Source organism: Stigmatopora nigra, chromosome 13 (genome assembly GCF_051989575.1).
Source record: "Stigmatopora nigra isolate UIUO_SnigA chromosome 13, RoL_Snig_1.1, whole genome shotgun sequence".
In the NCBI taxonomy this organism is placed as follows: domain Eukaryota; kingdom Metazoa; phylum Chordata; class Actinopteri; order Syngnathiformes; family Syngnathidae; genus Stigmatopora; species Stigmatopora nigra.
Window position 1 is genome coordinate 9,021,142 of NC_135520.1, and position 25,136 is coordinate 9,046,277.

The 25,136-nt window shown below is 40.4% G+C and overlaps 1 protein-coding gene across 4 annotated transcripts in view; it reads right to left on the reverse strand.

Moving 5' to 3' along the window:
* The window catches only part of pacrg (PARK2 co-regulated), a 142,858-nt gene that overhangs the window by 24,854 nt on the left and 92,868 nt on the right, over window positions 1–25,136 (reverse strand). For all 4 annotated transcript variants that reach the window (XM_077731102.1, XM_077731101.1, XM_077731103.1 and 1 more), the window contains 2 exons: window positions 19,842–20,013; window positions 13,925–14,074 (listed from right to left, as the gene is read on the reverse strand). In XM_077731102.1, coding sequence (XP_077587228.1) covers window positions 13,925–14,074; window positions 19,842–20,013 — 322 coding nt within the window. The remainder of the gene's footprint in view (window positions 1–13,924; window positions 14,075–19,841; window positions 20,014–25,136) is intronic.

Below are 25,136 nucleotides of genomic sequence, written 5' to 3' on the forward strand. Positions count from 1 at the left end.
CCCAGATAAGGTAAGCGAAGAAGACTCCCTCTCGGCAGTATCAGCTCCAACCACAGTTGCGCCCACTATCAGCCTTCCGTTAGGTTCTCTTTGACAGAAATAATTGAGGCAGGAAGGTGCTGGGAGGTTAATGAAGCGCTCCCAACACACGGTTGACCTTTCTCCAGTCTGTGTGAACACCATCGTAGCAGCACACGCTATTTTTTTTTCAGGGGGTGGCGGGGAAGTAGGGGGGCTCTTAAATGAAAGTCTTTAAATAATTTATCTAACTATAGTTCCCGCCAGGCCCTTCATTAAAGATTGGCCGTGACATTTCCCTCCTCTCCCGCCTTGCCTCTCATGCTTGCCGCATGAAATCTAGTCACTGCTGATTTTTTTTCTCTCTCCATCATGTCCAATGCTCTCTTTCTCATTCGGAGGCGGCTCTCTTTCTTTGGCTTTACGCGTCTGACATTAGTCGCATTAAAGATTGAAATCTTCTCGACAGGCAGACGTCCAGACAGGAGCTGTGATTTTTTTTTGCGAAATCGAGCTTACTCCCCCGTTTAGAACGTGTCACAAACGATCTGACAGTCAGATGGGTGTCAGGGAACATGAAAACGGATTAAACCTGGCGGTTGGGTTTGAAAGCGGGCTTTTGATAATCAACATTTTTGACAGAAGGTCAAACAAAAAAAAAACTGTTACATTTGGAGTGACGAATTCAAGGTTTTGATCTCCATGCTTTTACATGATTACCTGTTGGCATAAATCACAGCGTACTTGTAATGCAGTGTAGCACAAAACAACAAAAGTAAACCAAATTTATGTCGGCAAAGGCAGGCTTGTTCGCCTCCATTGAGTTTCATTGCTGTTACAGCAAGTGTTTAGTTTTTTGGGGTATTTTTTGTCCCCCAAACGTCAATCATTTTGATCAGATAGATGTCCAATCTAATTGGGCAGCTCCGAAAATCACATTATACTTGATATCCTCTGATATTCTAATCCCGTTATCAAATTTGAAAGACAATTTGAAAATCTCAAAAACATTTAAAGACATATTCAAGTGACCATCTCCGCGTTAACGAGGACAAGTCAACCTATCTGTCCTTGTAGCTCTCTCTCTCTCTCTCTCTCTCTCTCTTATAAAATAAACACAAGAGGCTGCAAAGTGTAAGCAAGCATGCATTCTGCTTTGCACAAGAGGAGTTATTTGTCTCAATCGGCCAACGTTTAAGCAGCAGGTGTCACGCCGTCCCTGGTCGGCGTACGAATCAAGAACCTGACTAATCACACTGATGCAAAGAGGTGTCACACCGTGTCAATCCTTCTGGCCCATCGCCGGTTTGTCTCTTAAGGAGTGCACTTCATCAGGTTTGACCTCGGATGACCCCTATAAGCAGCCTCAGGGTTCCTATGACAACTATTTTTGTTTTACCCCTAAAAATGTGCTTATTTTTCATATAGAAAGAGGTTTGGGATTCTCGCAAATTTAATCATTTTAAAATGAATACAATCATTGATTACGAATGATGTCATTTATGTTGCACAAAATAGAACTATAATTCCTCTCACTGTGTTAAGAGGAAAATAATAATTTGGGTTTTATTGGAGGTTCTGTCATTTATTTTTAAAAAGCAAGGTAGTAGGTACAGTGAGAAAAAATGAATTAAATGGGAGTTTAATTTAAAGAAATTAAAGTATGTATTTTAGAGGAGGAATATTTGTGGTAACCCAAATATTGTATACTTATTACCCAAATATTGTATACTTATTAATAAAGATTACAGTGCTAATTGTTACAAAATTGTAACAAATCAGCAATTAGAGCTAAATTATATTAATAAATTATGTTGAAATATTTAGTTTACCACACATACATAAATATATTTTTATATTATCCTAAGGTTAAGGATCAATTTTGGTTTTGACTATTTTTAGTTTGCCATGTTATGGAGTTTCCAAATAGTATTTATAGTACTACGGAATTGAAATCAAAAGCCTACTAAATTATTTTGTATGCTTTCGCTTCAACTGTATACTTTGCCCTACCTCAGTGATCTTAACGTCCATTAGTGCTTGCATCCGCTTTTTTTCCCAACATGGAACAGATTCAAGAAAAAAAAATGTATTTTGACAGACTGACGTAGAAATAAATCAATACAAAATCCAATTAAATGTAAACAATACACAGGTAGAATCGCCTATTAAGAAATCCGGTTGTCCTCAGAAACAAACGGTAATTATGCATGTCAGCCCAATGGAGGACAAGATGATGTGTTTCAGTGAGATGTCTCTGCTGAGAGATGATTGGAGTTATTAAGGAGGCAAAAAAAAATATAGTAAAAATGGATCTCGACGTATTTAGGTCAATTTCACGTCCACAGCTATGACTTGTTGGATCCTATTTCTCGCACTTCACAGTAGAGTTGTAATTAGAAGGTGATAACGGACACATTTAATTGCTGCAATAAAGTCAATGAAGTGCGGAGAACCTACTTTTTATAAGGACAACTGAAAAATGTACTGTCGAAACTTTGGAAAGACCCCAAGAGTGCTTATACGACAGTAGAGGAATCCTACAACACTTATTTGCATCAAAATATGTTACTTGGTTGCAATGCCAGTATAATGTAAATATAAAGATTTTTTGTTAACTAACTTGATGTTTGTTTTTGTTATTACTATACTCTTATTTTTATTTCAAGTTATCAAGTAAGAAGTTTCTCATGTAACTGCAACATTTCATTTTTACTTTATTAGTATTTTTGCAACAATTTTAGATAGAATGCATGTTATTAAATAGTTTATGGGTAGATAATCCAAACAGATCTCAGTTTTTACCTATAATTTCAGAAATTTAAACAACAACAGGATGCCTGCTTTTCTCAAAGCAAATATAATGTAATATAATGTGACAGAGCTGGTCGAAGTCCACGTTCCCTGATCACTCCCATCCTACAAATGCTCACCAAGCTGGGAAAGAGCCATTTCAAAGAGTGACACAAGATCTATGCCGCGAGGCTCGACAAAACCTGAGACGTGGCTTCGGCAAGGCTTAACCGAGCCTTGGCGCGCAAAGCATTATCTATGGATCACGGCGCGTCTCCACTGAGTGCTCTTTATAGGTAATCAATAGGCAAGCTGGCTCCTGATGGCTCTCACTCATTACAACTCTTTAATAAAAGCCCACCCTGCGGTGACTGCTGCTTTGGAGAGAATCAACACAAACCCATGTGCACACGTGGCCATATTGGAGAGTGAATCTCTGTTGACACACACAAATTGGTAGGGTCTGCGTCATCGCTCACAAGAGTGTCGCTCGATACATGTCATTTTTATCTGATGCAATAACATAATTCATTCAAGCATAAGCACTAGGATGTGATGGGAAACATTTTGGGAGGGGGTGCAATCAATATGCGTATGCATTTTGTGTGTGTTGTTGTTGTTGTTGTTGTTGTTGTTTTTTTACGTAATGTTGAGTTGAAAATGAGAGAAGGGTTTAGTTAGAGTAAAGGTGACACTCGCTTAAATGCTCCGATCGATGCCCAATTCAGCTTGCACTTAACAGCGACTCCCAAGTCCAATATGTCTTTGTTGGAGTTTTAAAATCATCTAATGAGCTCATATAACTTTCACTTCAGTGTTTTATTTCCTATTCACAGTCCTTTCTGATCTTCACAAGCTAGTATATAAATATGCTAAAGCTTCCACTTGGACTTCAACACACAATTCAATGTCAGAGTCTTTCCCACATGGAAAATGTTGGAACCGACTAAAAATATGGTTTGAGTCCCATTTATAGGAAAGGTGAGCTAAAAATAGGTCAACAGAAAAGTCTTCCATGATTTACAAAACACTTGCTACACAACTATGACTTGCAATTACGAATGAATTAAGAGTTAAGTGTTATATTGTGTCTTAGGGAATGTTGAGAAAGAGCCTGGACAAAGGTGTGGTAAAGGAGCTGTACTCACAAAGGCTTACGGCATCATTGCAACTGACAGCCATACTGACCGCCATCAGAATTCAGAGACACTTGAAACACTCAGCAAGAGAGAGAGAGTTTGTCTCCTATTTCAAGACAAATGTGTGTTGGCATGTATTCTCTCAGTCTTCTCGCCTGCAGGTCACTGAGCTGTTTTGCTCCGATTAGAAACTATGAAAGGAAATGTCGGGTCTGGTTTCTAAGCATTGTGTTCTGTCTAAGACAGATTTAAACAAGATAACATTGCTGTTGTAGCAGCAGTCTGGAGCAGTATGTTTCCCTGCCCACTTGGGGCGGGGGAATGCTGCAGCCTACCTAAATGTTTTAAGCACTCCTCGCCTTGAAGGCACTGTACAGTTATAAAGAAGCACAGAGTAGCATATGACAGAAAGGCTGGGGATATGCAACCCCTCCTCCCCATCCTCATTGGCTAAATATTTGATAGGAGGTGAGATGGCCTGAATGGCGGTTGAAGCTGCTTGAGGAGTTGGTAAAGTGTCCATCCAGGCATCCGTGGCAGGGCTCAAGGTCGGGATGTTACAAGAGGTGGCACAATGTGCCGGGTGAATTATTCATGCCGCCGAGGTCAACAAGAGAACGGCTTTATGGGTGGTCTGCATAGGAGAACAAAGAGGTTGGGGGCTTCTCGAGCAACTAGTGAAGGCAAAAAGTGGAAAGAAGGTAGGCTGTGCTTATGTAGGAGGAGGGAACAGAAGACAGGGAGGAGGAAGGACAGGTTGAAATGGAGACAAAATAGAAAAGATGATGTAAGAAGCTTTTTTAGCCAAAATGATTTCTGCAGAAGAGCACACTATTGAGGCCAGAGAGAAATAATACATTATTGCTGAGTTAATTTTCAGCTTGATTACTCTGCACTTTACATAAAACCCTTCTGAAGTGCATCTGCATCGTAACAATTAACATTTCAACATTGATTTGCAGTCAGTGACGATGTCGTGCTTCACTTTCTGGACTTTGATGATTGTGATTGTGTGGGTGTAAAAGGTTGGATAGCTTTCTGACTAGTCCAGTGTATAGGAAAGCTCAAGATAAGGACTGCTGAAAATTTATATAATAACTGTACATTTGAGTGCAGAGGTTGAGAAAAAAGACCAAATCACAGACATAACAGAAAAGATCATTTTAAAATACTAGACCAAGACTTGTCTGAAATTACTGAGATCAAGTCCAGACCTAGAGAAGACCAAGTGGTAATGGTACATTACAGTACAGGCCTAGTTCATGGGGGGTCTTGAATGTCAAACAAACAAAATGTCTGTAAAAGAAGTGTCATTGATCCTGACATGGTTTACTCGCCTGAGTTTGCACTAAGTGATGTTGTGTGAACGCTTGCCTGTCAGTACACGACATGTACCCTGTGATTGACGAGCAACTAGTCCAGAGTGTAGCCCTTTCCTCAAACTCGTTGCTTAGTCACAGCTCAAAAAAGCAATTGGGTTAGAATAATAACAATCTAAGTGCAATCCAAATGAACAGCACTCAAAAATCTCTTCAAATATTGATGATGTTGGAATAGGTTCTTACGATAAATGATGGAATTAAAAATCACAGTGACACAGTTCATTTTTAAATGTGCTATCTATTTGACTTTCCATGTGTTTTCTATGCAATACTTATTACAGAGGAGTCAGCTCTCAGTGAACATTTTCTAAAAAGGGACCTGTGATTTTGCTTTTGTTTTCTTAACGCTTCTTGCCTTTGCTGTCACTCTGATTGTAGCTCATCAATAGATGTAGATTCGCCTAAGGTGCAGGTTTCCAGTGAATGCCCATTGAACATACAATAGCTCATTGAAGACTATAGGAGAAGATAAATGCCTGGTAAACGCTCTACACTGCTACTCTGCAAAAGGTCCCAGAATAGCCAATGACAAATTGGGACAATAAGTCCACATAAAAGCACCCAGTAGATATTTATTGAATTACTGCTGTATTATTGATTCAAGAACTAAAGCATTCGTGACCAACATATCATAAAGTGACACATGCATTGTGCTAGGGAAACAAAGACTACACGTCATCGTACCAGATGTTTCACAATCATAGTTACTATTCCAATGGCTGTTTTTACCGCCAGCATTAGAGGAATTATTGCAGGAAATGAAAGGAAGTGAAGAATTGTATTGCCTTAAAATGGATAATGCAACGTCAACTTGATCTATGTAATGAAATACTGCACAATAGTTAGGATTTGTCTTTGAGGAAATGCCGTCTGAAGTAGATAGATTTGGTGATGACTAGAGGAATCCAAGCTGGACATTGAACAAGACTCATGAGGATCACCATATGTACATTAAGAGGCTTTTCATAGGAAGCGGGGAAAGGGGTCTTGAGAAAGGAATGGGATTCAATTACTTCTATCTGAAAGAGAGAAGACTGTGACATACACTTGATGACAAATGAGGAGACTAGGTTACATCTATTTAAGATCTATTTGTAGTTGTAAGAAAAACTATGTCTTACCTTTGACATGACCTAAATTTGTTATTGAAATATTCAAAAACTATGCCATTTCAGGCCAATGTGAGGAATCCACTTTCCTGATAGTGATATCACGCAAACAAGTCTATTATCTTTCATTTTAAACCATGTGACAATTTACAGTGAAGAAGGAAAGTGCAAGTGAACCCTGAGGCCAATGACCTCTCCAAGAGCTAATCGGAGTCAGGAGTTAGCCAACCTACAGTTCAATCAATGTGCTAAGGTTGGAGGTCTTTGTTGTTTTTGTGGCCCTGCACTATACAATCCTCCACACAAATGCCAGCACACTCATTTTGAATTTAAAGTCAATTAACATGTTAACACTGTTGCATCAAAGTGGGGCAAGAACACAGAATATTTCATTCACAAAAAGAAGTAGAAAGACACAGATTTATATCATATCTAGATAGGCAAGAATTTTCATAGAAGGCATTAAAAGTACATTTTCTATAATATATCCGGTCTAAATCAACTAAATTTGGTATGGGACTACATGACACCGACAATCAGCATCAAAGCGTCTATTCACGAGCCCGTATGGGACGATGATGAGTCGCTCACGAGCAGGCCAGTGCATGGAGGTTTGTCTCTATATGGAAGCTGACAAGGCAACCTGGCGCAACATGTGAACACTGATCTAAAGCAAGGAGGACACACCATGTCAGAAGACAAAGACACGCCACAGTACTAATGCTAGCTGCCTGAAGAGATGTCAAACTTGATGATGGCGGGGAAACACACACTTTCATAAATAAACATACACACATGCTGACGTTGGAGGCCAAATCTCAATGGACGAATGGATTTCTTCTCAAAGTGTCAAGAGTCGCCTGCGTGGATTAGTGACAAACTGCCTTAGTCTAATGGAGATGAAAGCCATTGAAGAGAGGGAAAGCACCAAGTCCTCCACCACGTCAGTAAAAGACCACTTCAGAACGTTGTAGTATTTGAGAATCATTGACTCTTATGCAATACAATTTTTACATTTCCCCAAAAACATAATGCACTTATGTCTATGTTTCCAAGCAGTGTCTCTCTATTCAACTTTGCAACTCTCCCCAAATGCATTCTATTAAACAAATGAAGAGATTATAAAGAGCCAAAAGTAAATTGCCAGGAAAAAAAGCATAAATCCAACAGCCCCAATGTTGTTTACCATTTGTCCGTTGAGTGAGGGGCTATTTAATTGTGCTCCTGGCCTGCCTCCACGCGCTGCAGCAAGCAATCAAAGTAGTGCTTTGTCGGGCTTTCAAAGCGCCTGCACCCAGACACCACATTCTATTTCATTTCAAGTCTGCTTGCTGCCAGCCTTGGGGCTCTACTCTCCCTTCTGTTGCCATGCGCTCTCTCCACGAGTGCGGATGTACAAATTAATGAGCGTGGCGTTAAAAAAAAAAGCAGTAGGGCTCCTCCTAAAGAATATCCCCAAGTAATTACGTACCTAGGCAAATGCTAAATAAAGATGAGTTGTGTTTTTGGAATTAGGCGACAAAATGAGGATGGTTTGTTGTAGCCTGTCCAGAGTGAAGCTTTTAAGAGGGTCAACAGAGCTAAAGTGTCTACGCTCAGATTATGCATGAATCTGCCCGCTTATCGGCTGACCTTTAAATTGAAGCCGCCAAGGCCCGAGGGATGCCGCCAGTACCTGATTGCGCGTCTTGGTGCCGCTGACCGGAGAAATTAACGAAGTTGGTAAGTGCATGGAGCCGCAAGGCCTCAGGAAGGATGGAATATAGTTGAGGCTGAATTGATAAGAGAGCCCAACTTATTTCTGTCTCTCCAGGGCTCACAGAGACGTGAGTTAGAGCCACATCCCTTACCCATATCCCTGCTGTCTTTTGTTGCAGCTTGGTTTGTTCCCAGGTTCCAACAAGGATTGTCGTCGTTGTTGTTGTTGTCCTTTTTTATCTTAAATATTTTTTTGCTCTTATTTCTGTTTTCCAATTCCCTGCTTCCCCAGCTAGTTTGCAACAGGTGCTGTTCTTCTACTGGAAATTATGTATTAGTGTATATTTTGTCATTGTTTTACCATTGCAATAAGTACAGGTGTTGTCTTTGGGGGTTATTTGTATGTATATAAAAATGGGGTCCCTGTCTGACACCTGTGATCCAAATAGATGTGAGTTATCTGTCATCAACAAGTCAAAAATATCAGCACTGTTCGATAAAACGACAAATATGTTTTTGTGGATTATTCCTAACATTACCGATGTTCCAAACTTTAACACCAATACTGTCTATTTTTCTTTAGATTTAGAACAATCCAATTTTATGATCAGACTCAAAATGAGATCTCTATTTTACAGCTCTGCAGAATGAATGCAGGACCTTAAGAATGTGACCTATACATCACCACCATTCAGAAAAACAACAAGACGAATGGCGATCCAAAATCAAAATTGACCATGACGCAAAAGTGATGTGAACATAGCCTCAAAGATGAAAAAAATAAATAAAAAAACATTGGACTATTCCCGACAGGACCCAGGATTAAAACTAAACAGGTTAAAAAAAGACCCAACTTGACACCAAAACTATATTCTCTACTTGAGGAGAGGTGGAGAAAGTAATTATGTGCCGCCATGCATGCTAACGCAGGTGACGACCGATGCATTACCTGGATTCTATCTCTCTAGCCATCCTCGTCCTTATGTCTCTTGGCCTCTTTCTGTATTTTAAAGGCGGAGGAGGATGTCAGCGGGCCGTGATTGCCTGATAGATAGATATCTCCTACTGGAGAGGGGCGATGTGGAATAGGCGGCAGCGGTTGAGGTGTGTTTTATCATCCACGGGGACAGGGGGACTGCGTTCGTCTGTGGAGGATGATGGATTACATAGGGGACACGGGTATATGTGTGTGTTTTGCATGGCTGTATAGACGTGGGAGTTTTGTACGGCTACCTTACGTCCACTGTGCACACAAAAGGGAACATGCAAGCGAATTAATTTTTCACTACGCCAGCTCAAAAAGGTCGTTAAATAAAGCAAATGTTTGTGATTGCGAACTATACACTGTATAGCTCAAGCATAAGACCATAACAAGATTCACTCTAGCAAACAGCAGGCTAAAACTAGAGTATTTGTCTGCTCAGAATCAGTCAACAATGTGACAATTTCAATACCTAAGATTTCTTGGGGGAAGAAAGCAGCACGACTGTTTGCCTGTTTTATTTATGAAGATATTCAGTATGGCCTGGGATTGTGAGATCCTCAGATAGAGATAAAACACGTGGGCAAAGACAGAGTGGGCGACCCTGGTTTCGCATCCGTCACCATCGGAAAAACCTCACAAGTCGGACATGCACAAAGAGCTACTATCACTAGTTGTGTGTGAGCATGGAATACAAGTGGTTGAGACCTTATCATAGCTGGCCACATTCCTTCGGCAGGATGATAAAAGAGGCCAAATAAAACAGATCACCTCATGTTTCTCTGTGCATGTGCGCGTGTGTGTTACTGCAAGACTATGTCAGTGATGAAGTAGGGTTTAAGGACCTACGTCCCCCCCGATAAGCATAGAAAAATGCCACCGGGACAACACAACAATGCCACAGGACCAGCTGAAATAAAGTGCATGTCCTAAAAGGCCCCTAGGCGAAAAAATAACCTTGTTGAAAGAGTTCAATACAAAAGTCGAAGATGATATTTTGCGTAAATGATAGCAACACAAATATGTAGCTCAAGATGTAACGGATAAGATCACTAATGCTCAGGACATGCATTAAACTGTCACAAACCTCCGGTTCACTGATGATATTGATAGACAAAGCCTTTAAAAATGAAACAGCAAAGAAGGAATTTGAGACTGTCGATGATCAAATGACTATTTCAAGGACATGAGAATAAAAACAGACATTGAATAAGAGTAGAAAAGGCCAAGCCTGAAAGTTTTTAAAATCTGAATGCTCCACTTCTGTTAATCTGTGTGTGTTTTGGTAATTTCCGAATCCCAATTTAATGGAGAAGGAATTCAGAGAAACTGTGAAAACTGTGAAACACGTAAACAGTGGAGGCCCTGCTAGAGATTAGCCGGTCTTAAAATACTTGACACAAACGCCACTAAAGGCTTTTCTTGATGGAAAGGTTGTTTTCACTTTGCTCCACAGTAGCGTCAACAAGAGACACCAATGCTGGTCTTACTGACTTACAGTGCTCTTCTACTTATTGATCTGATCTGAAAGACACAGCAATCATCAAGTTACCTAAACAGATTTAAAGTTTCTTCTTCACTTTGCACAAGCAGTTTACATTGCCACTTGGTATTCCCTAACATTTCATTAAAAAAATAACTATCCACCCTTTGTTAAATGAATATCTTGATCAAAAAGCTTGAGACTTACTGGTCTGACTACTAATGACACTTAGGGTGTCAAATGAGTAGACAAAGGACGAGTGCTCTGAGGCATATTTTGTCTTTTGTTTTTGTACTACAATTAGTGACAATTTTTTTTCATTTAAAAAAAGAATACTAATAATTTTGTAATGACCCAAGCACCACATTTGGATCACATGTACCACAATATTGAAATGTGGCTTCTGGGAAATATTGGTTATTTGTATTCACTATTCCGCATTGGGAAAAAATCATTTTCTGTGTCTTCACTAAATTAAACAGATTCTGTCAACTGTGATGCACAGTGAACATCCCTTTAAAATAGAAGAATTAGCAGAATGCTTTTATTTTCTTCATTGCCAATAGCGATTCTAGATTGATCAAATGATTGCTGTCAACCCTCCCACGTTTCATTTGAGTGGCTGTATGGGTTATAAGTATCAGTATAACAATAAAACTGCCAAAATAGAATTCCGGATGTATTTTAGGCTGAAGCAGCTTTTTGAAAAGCAGTTAAATTCGAGTTTCTCCTTATCTTTTATTTTATTTATTGCTACTCTACCCCCAAAAGCTCCCCTTTTCCCTTCCCGGAATGACGCTCAGCAGATGAGTACCTTCCTCGTCTGAGCTCCGAGGAAGAATTTGCTGGATGAGTGAGCACGTCTCTCCTTCATAGGAAATGTTGTTGCATTTCATTAGGGGCCAGATTCATCACCGCAAGCAAACAAGAGGAGCGTGCAAATCACACCGGAGGAATTCCGACGGTGTCCTCAACGTGTATTTTGGAACGACTAATGCATGGAAAAGCGTAAAGCAAACAAAAAGCAGCGAGAACTGATGCGGGAGACAAACCGGGTACATCAAGAATGCGGGTGCAATGTGATTGCTTATTATGGTGCTCTTCAAAATGATGCATGAGCATGTCACCGACTTGCCTGCGGATAAACAGTCAGAGGTTGCTGTTGTTTTTTTTTGTATTTTTTCTCTCCTTTCAAAGAACAATGAAGTAGTTCCTGGAACGGAGAGGTCATGAGTCTGTTCTGTTATCGGCGAACTGGTTCTCTGACTGAAAGGACACTTGAGAGTCTGTTTTTGGCAATGGCTTAGGGTCCACTTCTGACAGTGGAAAAATTGAAGCGATAAGGCCTCTATACGCGCCATATTTATAGGTCACGACCTTGTCTCTGAGCGGGAGCGACACTGTCGGACCGTGTGAACGTGGCCTAGGGGGATCTGTCCTGTGAGGAGATGCCGGTGATATCTGACTTTAGCTCTCGCCCCACAGCAGTGGGTGTCAACATATTGATTCATAGCTTGAACCACAGAGCAGGAAAAAGGGAAAGGGTCAGGACACGGAGCCGTAAATGGGGACAGAGTGCGATTGTACATATTTTTCTGTGGATGTATGAAAGAATCCAGCCAGTGCATGGTAGGCATTGTACACAACTCCTAAGCTTCGCGTTACACTGAAGCCAACAGCTGCAATGGGGGAGGCGAGGGGGTGGTGGGGTGGTACATAACAGCTGCATTCATGACAAATGCACAAACACTTCTGCATATACTGGACAGTGGATCTTTGTGACTCGGAAGATTAGAGGAATGCCATGCAAGTTCTGGGAGTCAGGGTGTGGGAGAACCAAAGGGGATTAGTTAGTCCGTGAGAGTTAACAAAGCAAGTGCCTGTTTTTTGAGAGTGACGGCACACTCGCCTGTTCGGAACCAGCCCGTCGAAGGTGGGAGGGATGTGGGGTTGTATGTATGACATTCTGTCATTAATAGAATCTTTTATTTGGATGCAAATAAAGTAGACAATAGGAAGGAGACATTTTAAGAAAAACAACCTTCTGTTCATTCAGTTGTATTAGTATAATAAAATTATTGTCCATCAATTGAACTGGCCAACTTTCATTAACACGATCAACTGGACATTTAAATCTCAAATTGGAGCAAATGATATTCAACCCTAAAATTAACTGAATAATCAACCTTCAATTCATCATCCATTTAATAATACAGAAAAGTGCTGTTAAGGACATGGAAAGCAAAATATAATCAAGTTCAAATTAACCATGCGTCCATCTAGTCTACTTAACGGATCAAACCATCCTTCCACATATGAACACTCTTTAAAGTGTCCAACCTTTCCGAGGTCATACACTTCGACTTCATCCGTTGTTATGACTAACTTGAGAAAACCTTTCCGCACCACCACCTCAACCAAACACTTTGACCTTGTTGAACAGATTTGGTTCCATGCTCTGGCAGCTACACGGCCCGTTTCTCCTAGCCCGGGCTGGGAGCGGTCAATATCAGGGACGCCTGCCAGGTGTGAGCTTGGCTCAGGTTTAATTGATGCATAGACGAGCAGGGGAAGCTGTAACTACCGGTGCTGGACTAACCTATTCCTAGTGGGGTTCACTCTGCCAACTGCTGAGCCTGCACGGCAATGGAATACCTCCCGCTTCAAAATGGTTTAGGGGATTGATTTGACAGCTAATTTACCAGGAGGATTTGCATAAGGCCTTTGGCTAATAAGGCTGGTTTACCCATCCCCCCCTTTGTCTTTCCAATGTTTCTTCCTTTTCTTTCAACACATGGTAACAGATTATGTACGCAAATTAGGAAGACAAGAGATTTAAATTGGATATCGATTAAGGGACTAAAGCCTTGTGTCTTCTCCTGTTAACGGCTTAGTTTAAATGATTGATTCACAATGTCACACTTTACATCGCACTGACTGCGTCGAGCTGTGTTTGGGGTCGACGTTGCCTCTGAGCTTTTTCCACGGTTATACACTTGCATCATCAATGGTAGATGCATTCAGGGAGGACAAATCATTGACACATAATGCAGCCAGACACTTTACAGAGAAGACAAAACAGTGATTCTTATCACTAAGTGGGTGGGAGGGGAGAAAAATTGCTTCTTACAAGTGTACTAATATCCAACCGAAAGGACACACTTTTTTTTTACATTGAAAACCACAAAACGAGCAGTTATGGAAAAAAAAACTGCCAATTTGACCATGCTTCATCTTCTACAATTCTGGCAAAATGGCAGCTACCACTCAGACTAGCATCTGAAATGTTAATTTGCTATTCTTAAAGGTGGGGTACTCACGGTTCATGTTCTTGAAAATGTTAAGGATGGGTAGGATCTGTCGATAATAAGGAACCAGGGATTCTCCCACTGTGTCCCCTGACATAACCAGATGCTGAATAACTTTGAGGGTCGTGCAGATCACCTGGCGTTTCCTCGTGTTTAGGGCATCTGGAAGAAGAAAGTAAAAGTTCAGAGTCAATAGGTAATAACCCTCACCCTTTTCTCCCTCTCATAGAATTTTAATCAAGTCTTAAAACTGAACAAAAAACTTATACTACTATATAGGCTTGTAAAGGGATAGTATTGTCCTATATTTCCTAGCACTTTTATTTGCAGCAATTAGTGTGAAAATCGTGTTAAGTTCTGGAAGTTGCCATTACGACATAAATTAATGCAATGGAATTGGATGTGAGCCTATAAAGATAACGTCGGTTTGTTCCTTTCCAGAACCATTCAACAAGATGTTTACATGTCTGAGTTTGCAACAAATAGTAAAGGTCGAAAGCAATTCCTTCTCATTTTGTTCTCTTTAGAAAAAAAATGGCTTGTCTGCAATCACTGATACCAAACTCACTGGGGAGGCTAGAGCTAATGAGAGCCAATCACTGAGCTATTTGGGCTTCAGCCACACTTAACTCCATCTCCAGCCACCCTAGAGAACAAAAGGTTGTGGGAGAGTCGAAGGGCAGCAGAGATCACGAGCGACAAACACGGTGAACGAAAGCGGGGAAAGAAAACCAAAATGTCAAGGGAAAGCATATGAAAAGACAAAAGAGACGACAGGTTGAAAAAAAACCATTAAGCGATAGACTTAAATGCATTTGTTGTTATGTGTTGAATGTCATATATTATAATAATTTCAAAACCCAAGCTCAATGACACTGAATAATTGGAATGGCGGCACCATGTTTCTGGCTTCTTTTCTTCAGTGGAAATGGATTATGAATTATGAGCACTGCCAAATATCTGCCAGGGTTTACAACAAAAGCTTTTGCTGTAAAGCAAAAAAATAAAAAAACCTCCATGACACTCTTTTAACTCTTTGGCTGCAACTAATGGTGCCTAACTGCCAATCCATTACATACAATAAGAGTATGTTTCTCTTAAAAAATAGGAATTTGAACATTAACTGTGCATTTCTTTCTCTTTGTGGGGGGTGAAGATCCTCATTTTAATTTTGTTTTGTGTGGACATAACATGCTATGGTGAAGTTTGATGATTTATTGCTGATATAAGTAGTAAAATCATAAAACTTTCAAAGAAGTTTTGCAGAAAAGACAGACTAAGTCTGCCTTTAAACCAAATGTCTTTTTGTGTAAACATTGCATTGTCATTTTATTCACAACTCTGCACAGAGTCTGCTAGTGCATCAAACTACTTATTCATGCATCATGTGCACTTGCTGAGAATGTATTCCGATAAAAAATGAATTTAAAAAAAATAGAAAACAAACAGCCAAGTCAAAATCAGATAACTAGAAACAATACAGTAGCTAATCAAATGCATGTGAAGAACATGGTATTTGCTTAAGGAGATATCCTAAGATATAGGTCTCAACATGTAGTCACATGACAGACCACAGTCAACGAAAAAATGCAATCTTTAGGCAAACGTCAAAGTGCTTCAAGTGAATGATAAATATTTGAGACTACATATGTCTATTTTCATTGTTGTTGTTACTATGTACACTAGATTAAAATACCTTAAAAGGCTGCTATTTCCTAACAATACATGGAATATTTAAGCACAACAAGTCCCTAAACACACACACAGACATGCATACACATTTCTCCAAGGCAGCATGAAGCGTAATATATCACAATAGATGGCAAGGTACTGGAAATGAAACAAAATTATATATATTTTTAACTATAGCAAATTCTGAGAATCTTTGAACATCATGAAAAGGCAAACTGTGCTTGTTGTCGCTTTCTTTCGCTTATTTTTAAATATTTCTAAACTAAAATCTACCAAACAAGAGTAAGAAAGACATATTATGGACTAAAAGAACACCAAAAATGAATCAGGATGGAATGAGAACCATAATTTTAGGGGTGTCCCTAACGCATGGTTTTGCACTGGAATCTAAACTACTGGATTTTGGAGATTCCGAGTTCCGATCTAATACCTTAGCAATCTTCTAATGAGACAAAAAGAAAAGACTCAATATTTAGTGCTGTGGTTTAAACCCATTAAATAAGTTTCCAAAACATTTAAATTTGAAATTTTAGATGGAACAGCTGGAAACATTTTTGTGTTTGTGTAGTTTACTCGCGCTATTTGCCAACAATTCTCAGTCATGTCTCAGCATGCCGACTGTAATCCTCAATGACTGAAGACAAACACATCATTAAATAAGACTTGCAAATGGGGAGTGTGCTTGTAATAGAGTTGCAAATCGCTGACGTGCTGAGTCAAAAGTTTGTTGATGCAAGACAAGAAGCATAGGCAAGTCTAAAATGTTTATTTTATCTTTTCTAATGAAAAAAACATTATAATTTCACTCCACTACCCTGCCGACTACAACATCATGACAAAATTTCATATCCACATCCAGTTCTTCAATCTATATTTAATCCCTTAACAAATACACCCTCAGAAAGTGATGGCTCAACAGGCACCATTTGCCCCAAAAAATAGGCTTTCATTCTAACGTAAACTTTTACTGTCAATTCCGTTTGTTTTTTTAACTCAACCTATGCTATGCAGTGCCACAAAGGACAATGCTGAGCGACTGATTGCATCGAGGAGCAACCCATCACATCCCCAACTTCTCAACAACCCCCCCCCCCCCCACGCCACCACACGGACACCCGTACCGATATCCGCCATCACCGTGATAAGGTGGAATCTGAGATGACAGGAGTTTGAAACCTACATAACAAACAATAAAATTCTAATTACCAGCCAGCGCAAACAATTTTCCCTGCTGTGACATTTGGACCGGAGAACCGTTCAATTATTCATCAGCATTCTTGCCTTGCTGGAAGAGAGGTAAAAAAAAATGTAGAAAGCGGAAGGTTGACTTGGAGGGTACAGATGTGTTATTGCTGCTATAAAAACTGTCTGTACAAATCGGTATATCGCAAAATACAGAATTCACACCAGAGCTCGTTTCATATTTAGAGTGAAAAGAAAATAGCGGTGACCTTGTAGACAATTACCAGGTAAAAATCGCAAATCAGCTGTCATTTTGCTTAAATAAATCAGTGACACTCTTAATTTGGATGAGAACCAAATTGCAATTTCACACAATTACCTGCGACCGGGCAGATGGTGAAATTGTCTTAAAAATGACACCTTATTCACACGCAACTTCATTTACAATTGCATAAATAAAGAAACCCTCACTTTCTGAAGATTCCCAAAAGTTTTGCACACTACTGTGTATCAGTGTGTCTCGTTGTGCCCTGTGATTGGCTGGTCACCAATTGAGGGTGTCCCCCTCCTGGTGCCTGCAGTTAGCTAGTCTCCAGCACCTCCAGGACCCCCAGTTCAGAAAATAAATTAGATGTGTCCAAAAAGGCTGGATTTATGCACGGCTACGGACTACTTTGAATTTGTAATGACAGCCTATGCAAATATAGTTTATTATATATAGATAGCTAACTCCTACATTATGTATAATTGACATGAAGAAATACATTTTAATAGCTGCTTTAGTTCTGGGGTTTTGGTTAGCCACCATATTTAATTGGACTCAACACACTGAAATAATTATTGTTCCTTCCTGTTATCACATTGGGTGTTCTGGTACAAACGAGATGATGCCTGGTGCGATACATTGCGATTATCGACCGTTTTATGTTTCAGATTTTAAGGGGAAATGACTACAACAATCACAGATTTGAAGCTAAATGAATAAGCGCTGCAGGGGAGGGTGGTAGTATTGGAGAAATCATGATACTGTAACGTCAGGCAGAGACTACTTCATTGTGTATTCTCACCGGGTGACCTGCATTCATCATCAAAATTCACCAGAGCCTGACGCGACTCGGTGGCTGTGCAGATAACAGGCTGGCAGCGGCATTGAAGGTGTATTAACGTCAGAGGAGGAGGAAAATATATATGTTGCCATTTGGGATGAGCGACAGCTTATTTTCCTCCCTCTATCTTCCTTTTCCTCCCTTGTAATTACTCTGCAAAAGAGACATGGACTGCTGTCTTGCAGATGCCGAAACAAGGAAAGAAATATTCTTTTTATTAATACCTCGAAAAGTTATTAAGGAGAGGTTCATTTAAAATTCCATTCTAAGCACAAAGTATGGCTTTTCACCAGCAGTATTCACCTTTGCTCAGACGCCTAAAATGTAAACGAGTAAAGCTACTGAGGGCTTTCAATCCATAGACTAATGTGTGTGCAAAGTGGGCGCATCCAGTGATCTGAATGTGTGAAAAGATGGCACATTAGCCACTTTATGCCACGTTAGAGAGTGCTGGGATAACAGTGAATGTCACAATTCAGTGTTTCGTAATAGCAATGCTGTTGTTGTAACCCAATTTCATGCCAGGTCTGTCATCATAGTTGGTCTAAAGCACAAATATGGAAATGCTTTTTGGGGGAAAATTATGGAACAAAATAATTGCAGAGGTGTGTATGGTAAATTTCCCTGCAAAGTTTAGCTAAGGAATCTTAAACAGGTATTATATTCATGCCAAATAATACAATTATAAAGCAAACAGGGCCTGAGTTTATGAATTAAATCCATTCCGTGACTCAGTCGGCCAACCGTAACCAATTGACTGCGGTATAAGAAAAGCGTTTGGCGGCTCAGTGCAAAGCATCTCGCCAGCACCTCACTTCACGCACACATCACGAGCCAACTGTCCATGACATGAACACTGTCCGGGCTCACGGGGTGCTGCTTTACAGGCTGCCACTTTGAAAGTGACACTCCGTTTGGCAGCAGTGCTCTACAAAAGAGACGTTTGGTGAGTGCGAAAACAAAAAAAATGCCCAAAAACGGATCCCGACAACCTCTTTGTCCATTTTCCTCGCACTCCCCCTGCCACCTATGTTTGAGGACCTCCACCTTGAGACGTGACCTTGCCCTCTACCAGACAACAAGAGAGTGTGCGCTTGGAAAAGTAAACCTGGCATGCGATGTGGCTAAAAGTGGCAGTCATCGGAATTGGCAGGAAATTATCGCGCATGCTTTTAGAGGCCGCGTGTTCCTGGTGTCGTAATGTTAGAAGGTGTCACAGTGGTGAAGTCTGACACGTTATTTGAAATACATTGCCTGTCCAAAAAAAGGTCATAAGCTATAAATAATATTTCTTTCTGTTATCCCAAACGTTCTCAATGGGGTTAATGTCTGGGCACTTCATGTTTGAAAACATGACCTTCTTCTATTGCTCCAGAGCCTAATCTCTATGGTTTCTATGAAATTGACCTAGCCTTTGGAAGCAGGGTACTGGGAATTTTAGCACCCAATGCTGATTAGGCCTCAATTTACTACAAGGAACTCAATTACTGTGTTAAAAAAAAAGTCCAAACAAAAGGGAAAATGCTGCAAAAACACTAAACAAGAAATGTGACTAGTGCAGAGATTGGTACTTGTTCAAACTATTTAAGATATGCCTGAAACGACAGGAGATTGATTAAAAGGTAATGCAACATATCAAAACAGTGAATAATTGAATGGTGTAATCATACATTAAAAATGGGGTAAAACTTTAAGAGGATTGGAAAACTGTCAGTCAATCAGTCATGAAGAAATCATGTTATTTATTTGGTGTGCTAAGGCAATTTGTTGCATGATTCACATTGCCAGAAATTAGGGCAATGTACGTTGTTTTTGATTTGTTCTTAGATGGGGTGAATAGGTGACTTGTAAAGAAATGACAACACCTTATAAATGACTAAATTCATTTGAACCAGACGACGTTAACCCCTAAACACTAAAATAATAAAATCAGTCCTCCCAAGACTTACTTTTGATGGGAATGATGAGCTGCGGGATGACGGGCTGAATCTTAGGTCCACCATGCTCCAGCAAATCATGGATGCCTTGACGGGCAAAGAACTCGTACGGGTGGGCCGTCTCACATAAACCGTCAAAGAGCAGAGGCAAGTAGTGGTGATAGTCCAGCTTCTCGATTTCCACCTGTGGCAGAGAATTAGAGGTAAATAAAAACATACCTCATCTTAAAAAAACATCCTTACAAAACCCCCAATACATTATTTGTATCAATGAATGGCCAATAGAAAGTTGTCCAAAAGCTCTGTTTATAGTTTTCAGATGGTTTTCTGAAGTGATGATGGATTTTCTTTATTAAAGTTAAGGTTAGACTTTAAATGTCAACAATTTGACATGATCCACTGCTTGTTGTAGGCCAAGCTTCATTGAAGATGCTCACATAGACATGTGTGCGCCATATGCATGCAATCCGGTTTAAGGCAGCTGTTCAGGATCACCATAAAGAGCCATGTGTCCTTGTGTCAGTCTAGAGACTAACACCTGTTTACAACATTTTACAAGTTGGACAAAAAGGCAGGACAGAACAGCAGCGAATAATGCAAAGAATATATGTAGTTTGATTTAAATAAAGTGAAGTAGCGCAGCACAAGAATCAGAAAACTAACTATTTTTGTTCAAACGATTTAAATTGTAACAATATTGTATATGCATACATTGTTTTTACAATATTACACTGAGCAGAAAGTTTTAAAAAAGGCATCTGAGGGCGTATTTTACTGAATTTGATCGCTTGCAGTTCACTGTGACACAATCAATAGTCTTTTTCTTTACAATATGAGCCGAAAAAATAAGATAAATAAATAAATCAACACATTTTTAAACCCATTTTGCTCTTGGCCAGAAAGGACAGCCTCTCTCACACACATCTTCCATAGAGTTGCAATCCTGAAAAGTCAGACAGTAAAAGTCGTTGATGAAGACAAGCGGTGACAGCTGCACCAAAGTCCTTTAATACAGCATGAGGAAATAACCAGAAATCTTAAATGTGTCAGTTGCCCGTACAGTGACTCGGATTACCGAATGTGTATTTTTAACATGGCGTCAGCTGTGGCGCAGCGTTCCAGTGGCACAATTGTCGGGCGCTGGGGGTTAGAGGTGCAAGGGCGGATGCAGTTTTTCATGTGATGAAAGGCAATCCCTCTGCTGCAAGAGCAAATAGCCGCGCTTGAAGACCCAGAGGACAGCTGAACCAGCCACCAAGAAATACACACACACACACACACACATGTCGCCTGCAGGGTCACTCTGCTCTGTGCTGAAATGTCACCCCAGCAATGACGCTTTCAAGTCACCGGGACTTCAAAAGCAAGACTCAATGCCGCCCTGTCTCTATCCACCATGAGGGTAAACACAAGAGATGACAGGAGAAGGAAGAATAGAGAGATGGCAAGATGGCGACACCGGCCGATTGCTTTAAGGCAATTTGTTTGCCAATCTTGACCTTTCTTCCCCAGCGCTTGGCCAAGATTGTCATTGTGTGTCAGGACAAAAACAAAAGCAAACATGAGTCCATGTAGACCAGGGGTTGGGAACGTTTTTGACAGAGAGAGCCATAAACAATTAATATTTTCTAATGTTATTTCTTGAGAGGCATTCTGAGAAATATGACATCTTCCTTCCATTAACAGAGGTCAAAGAACGGCAGAATTAGAATACATAAATATTTTGAGCAACCGTCTTTGATATGAAAGTAATTTATGAATGAGGTGTTTTCTTTCTCCTTAACAAGCTTGAAGGTGAGGATGTGTTGCAGATATGGTCTTGTTACTCATCAAGCATTTGAAGCCAGCTTCTATGGTCTAGCTGGCTGCAAGGTGTTCATTTAGCACTCCCGGCACATTAGAGGGCCTCGCGCTTTTAAGTCCCGGCTAGCATGTTGCCACTCGGTGGGAATAATTGCTTGGGCGCCTTTCGCAAGATGCCTCAGGAGCAAGCAACGCTCTTCATCAGAATCACATAAACAATCCACTTAGGGAGCGCACGCACATCGAAACTGGTGCGCCGACACTCGGCAAACACGTTCACACTCTTAATCAGCGGTGCTTGACGGCCGTGTGTTGTATCCGCTATCGATCACGCTCCCTGGGTTTGTTTGTCTTCAGACACCAGTGTGAATCCCCCCTTTCGGAGTCCAGGGGAGTCAATGGTGGAGCAGTAAAGGCAGGTAGCACCAATTAGCCCTTGGACTCTAAAACACTAAACTGCAAGTACGCAGTGGTCATTGGGAAAAGACGCAAAGACAGCTGATTCAGAGGCAGAGGCCTTTTGCTGTCACCTGAGAGCAGCAGGATGCCACCAGAAATGGAGATAGGTTGCACATGATTGTGTGTGTATGGAGGCATGTGTAACTGCACCTGTGGCGGGTAGAAATAAGTCGCTTCCATCCATATGCGTCCGTCTGTGTATGTCCGTGACCGTGCGGTGTGGTGTGCATAGGTCACGTCTGTTAGCAAAGCAGGATAATGCAGTATTGAAATGCAAAGAAAACATAAAAAATTACATTTGAGTAGTAGTGGCATTATTTCTAGTGTTAGAGCAAACCAATGTAAACAGTGGACTCAGTTGATAGTACTCTTTGAGGCTTTTTAGTGAGTGCATTTGCATTAACGGTGTAGAAACGATGTATATTTTTCATAAACATTTTTTAATAAACTTTTTGTTAATCATTTAGTCTTTGGTTGGATGCACAGATTAGCATTTGATAAATGGCAAATCATATCATAGCCTATGAACTTTAACTAAAAAAAATAAATAAATATGTGCAACGGGATTGCTCATTCAGTAGCAAGTCAATTAGTGGAAATGTGTTTTTAATCATAATGGGAAGCTGTGTGTGTATAATTGGGTGCAATTTCTGTTCCCAAAAATAAAAAGGTTAGATCTAAGTACTTAATAAGCATCTTGTTTAGTAGTTAGTGGGTTGTCTTATTGTGAGGAGATCAGTAGGAACATCCCTGTGCTTTTAAGACCAATAGATTGAATGAATATTGGCTGTCTCATTTTTTAAGTGTCCTTGCTTTTTAGAGTATGGTTCTGCAATTCTACCATAAATATTTGGTGAAGTCTCTGCAAAATATGTTGGTAAGAACTGAACTGTGAAAATGTTCCTGGTCCACAACCCATAAACTACAAAACAAAAGTTTTTTCAATGTCAACTGAGTAATGAGCAACCATTTTAAGGGGATATGACTTTGCTGCAGGCATAATCTATGCAGACAAGAGCTGCATTTATGCAAACTGTCATAAAAGTACGATTAACTAGGGGAGGTTTGGAGCGTCTGTGTTTTAGTAAAAAACAAGGACTTTAGTTTTGTTCCATGACATAAACTACAAGACAAGTGCTGTGCACACATTTCGTATTGTGTCTGTGAGGCACTAAATCGCTGAGTTTTCTACGTGCGGCACATAATCTGTGCAAACCTCAGTGACACGGGACAATTGGAGTCTCGAGCGGGGTCCTGATGGTGACAGTGATTGAAAGGAGCATAAAAAACAAATGCTTTCAGAAGCATGAAAACAATGGCATGTAATGCTTGGAGGGTTGAAATAGATGGATAGTGAGGAAAAGACACCAAATACTGATCCACTGTTAAAGCTAAAGTCACCTTACATCGAGTATGAGGTCATACTACCACTGAGATGGAAGAAAGTCAAGATAATTTAGATGTTTTATATCCTTTTCCAAAGAATTCTATTAATTGTATTGTCATATAATTGGGAAATTAAACCTCTAGTTATTATCGATAAGCATATCCGTCCAGCACTGAATCAGAACACCATTGACCTAAGTGGCAAAAACAAAAAGGCGCCAGGGAGGGTTTTAGGCTTCCAGGATGATTAAAGGAGCCACGCCCCCTGATCTCAGGTTGCACTGATTACAGCCGAGTCTTGACAATGCACAGGCAGAGGCGTAATCAAGTCAGTGAAAGTGAAGTGCAATCAGCATTTTCCCCTCCAATCAAACCCCCAAATCACCGCCTCTAATCCGTGGCCCACCATTGACAGTCCTGATTGATATGAGGGCTTTTGTTATCTGGCCGTGGGGGTGTAAGGGGAGCACGACAACACGAAGAGACGCGCTGAGCTTATCTGCGTCTTCTACATTTGTTCAAGGCGCTTCCCTCGTCGAGCCTGACGACTTGCACCTCGCAGGCAACGAGTGTGGCCCACCTCTCATTTGTCATAGCGAAGAATTAAATGTGGCTGCTACAAACTACTTCCGCAGGCAAGGGTCTCTGTGGATGCAAGATATTTTTCCCTGTTAGTGATCGAAAAGGATGATTCATCACTGGTTGATTGTGACGACAAGTATTTGTTTTGGATGCTGTAATTAATGACACATGCCTACTGTGGGTAACAGGGGGGGGGGATTAGGCCTTTTTGCACTATTGTTAGCACTGCTTCCCACAAGTACATTGGGTATGTGTGCATTTGTGTAAAACTATAGTTCATTAACGGCAAACTATACAAGCTCTTTACGACTGGTGTATCCGAAAAGTAGTGGATTTAAAGTGGAAGAACAAAATATATGGTGCTGGGAAGTTTGGTCGCTGGTCTTTTGGTCGGCGGTCTATTGGTCGCCGGTCTTTTGGCCGAGAGTTTAATATCTAAGAGAGAGAGTTTAATATCTAAGAAAGAGAGTTTAACATCTAAGAGAGAGAGAGAGTTTAATATCTAAGTACATTTGACCGGCGACCAAAAGATCGGCGACCAAAAGACCAGCGACCAAATGTCCGGTCACAAAATATATCTGTAGGCTTTGCACTATGGTAAATGTAAAATGTTTATCTCAAACAATTCCTGCACAGGGAAAGAAATTGAAATGCTTCTTATGAAACGGATTAATTCAACTACCAATAAAAATACGAGAGAGAACTGATTACATGGAGCAGTTGCAAACAGAATAATGCCTTTTCAGCAAACAGGTCGGGTTGACTGCATTGATGCGTCTTTGATAAATCTCAGTTGCCCGGCTCAAACCATACAGAAGAATCATCATAAAACGCTCAAACAAATGTGCTCATTTTCAACGTCACGCGTGATGAATGAGCCCCGCTGATTTTGTGCATGCGGTCTAAACAATAGCGACCAAGACAAATGCAAGCTCTGTTTACGATAACGTGGCGGATTTTGCCTGGCTGAGCGTGCAGAGCGGAAATTACAACATGGGGCGAATGTTGGGCTTGATGAATTCAGATGAAACTGATCATTTTCCTTCATGATATATCACTGTAAATAAGTCATTTTTT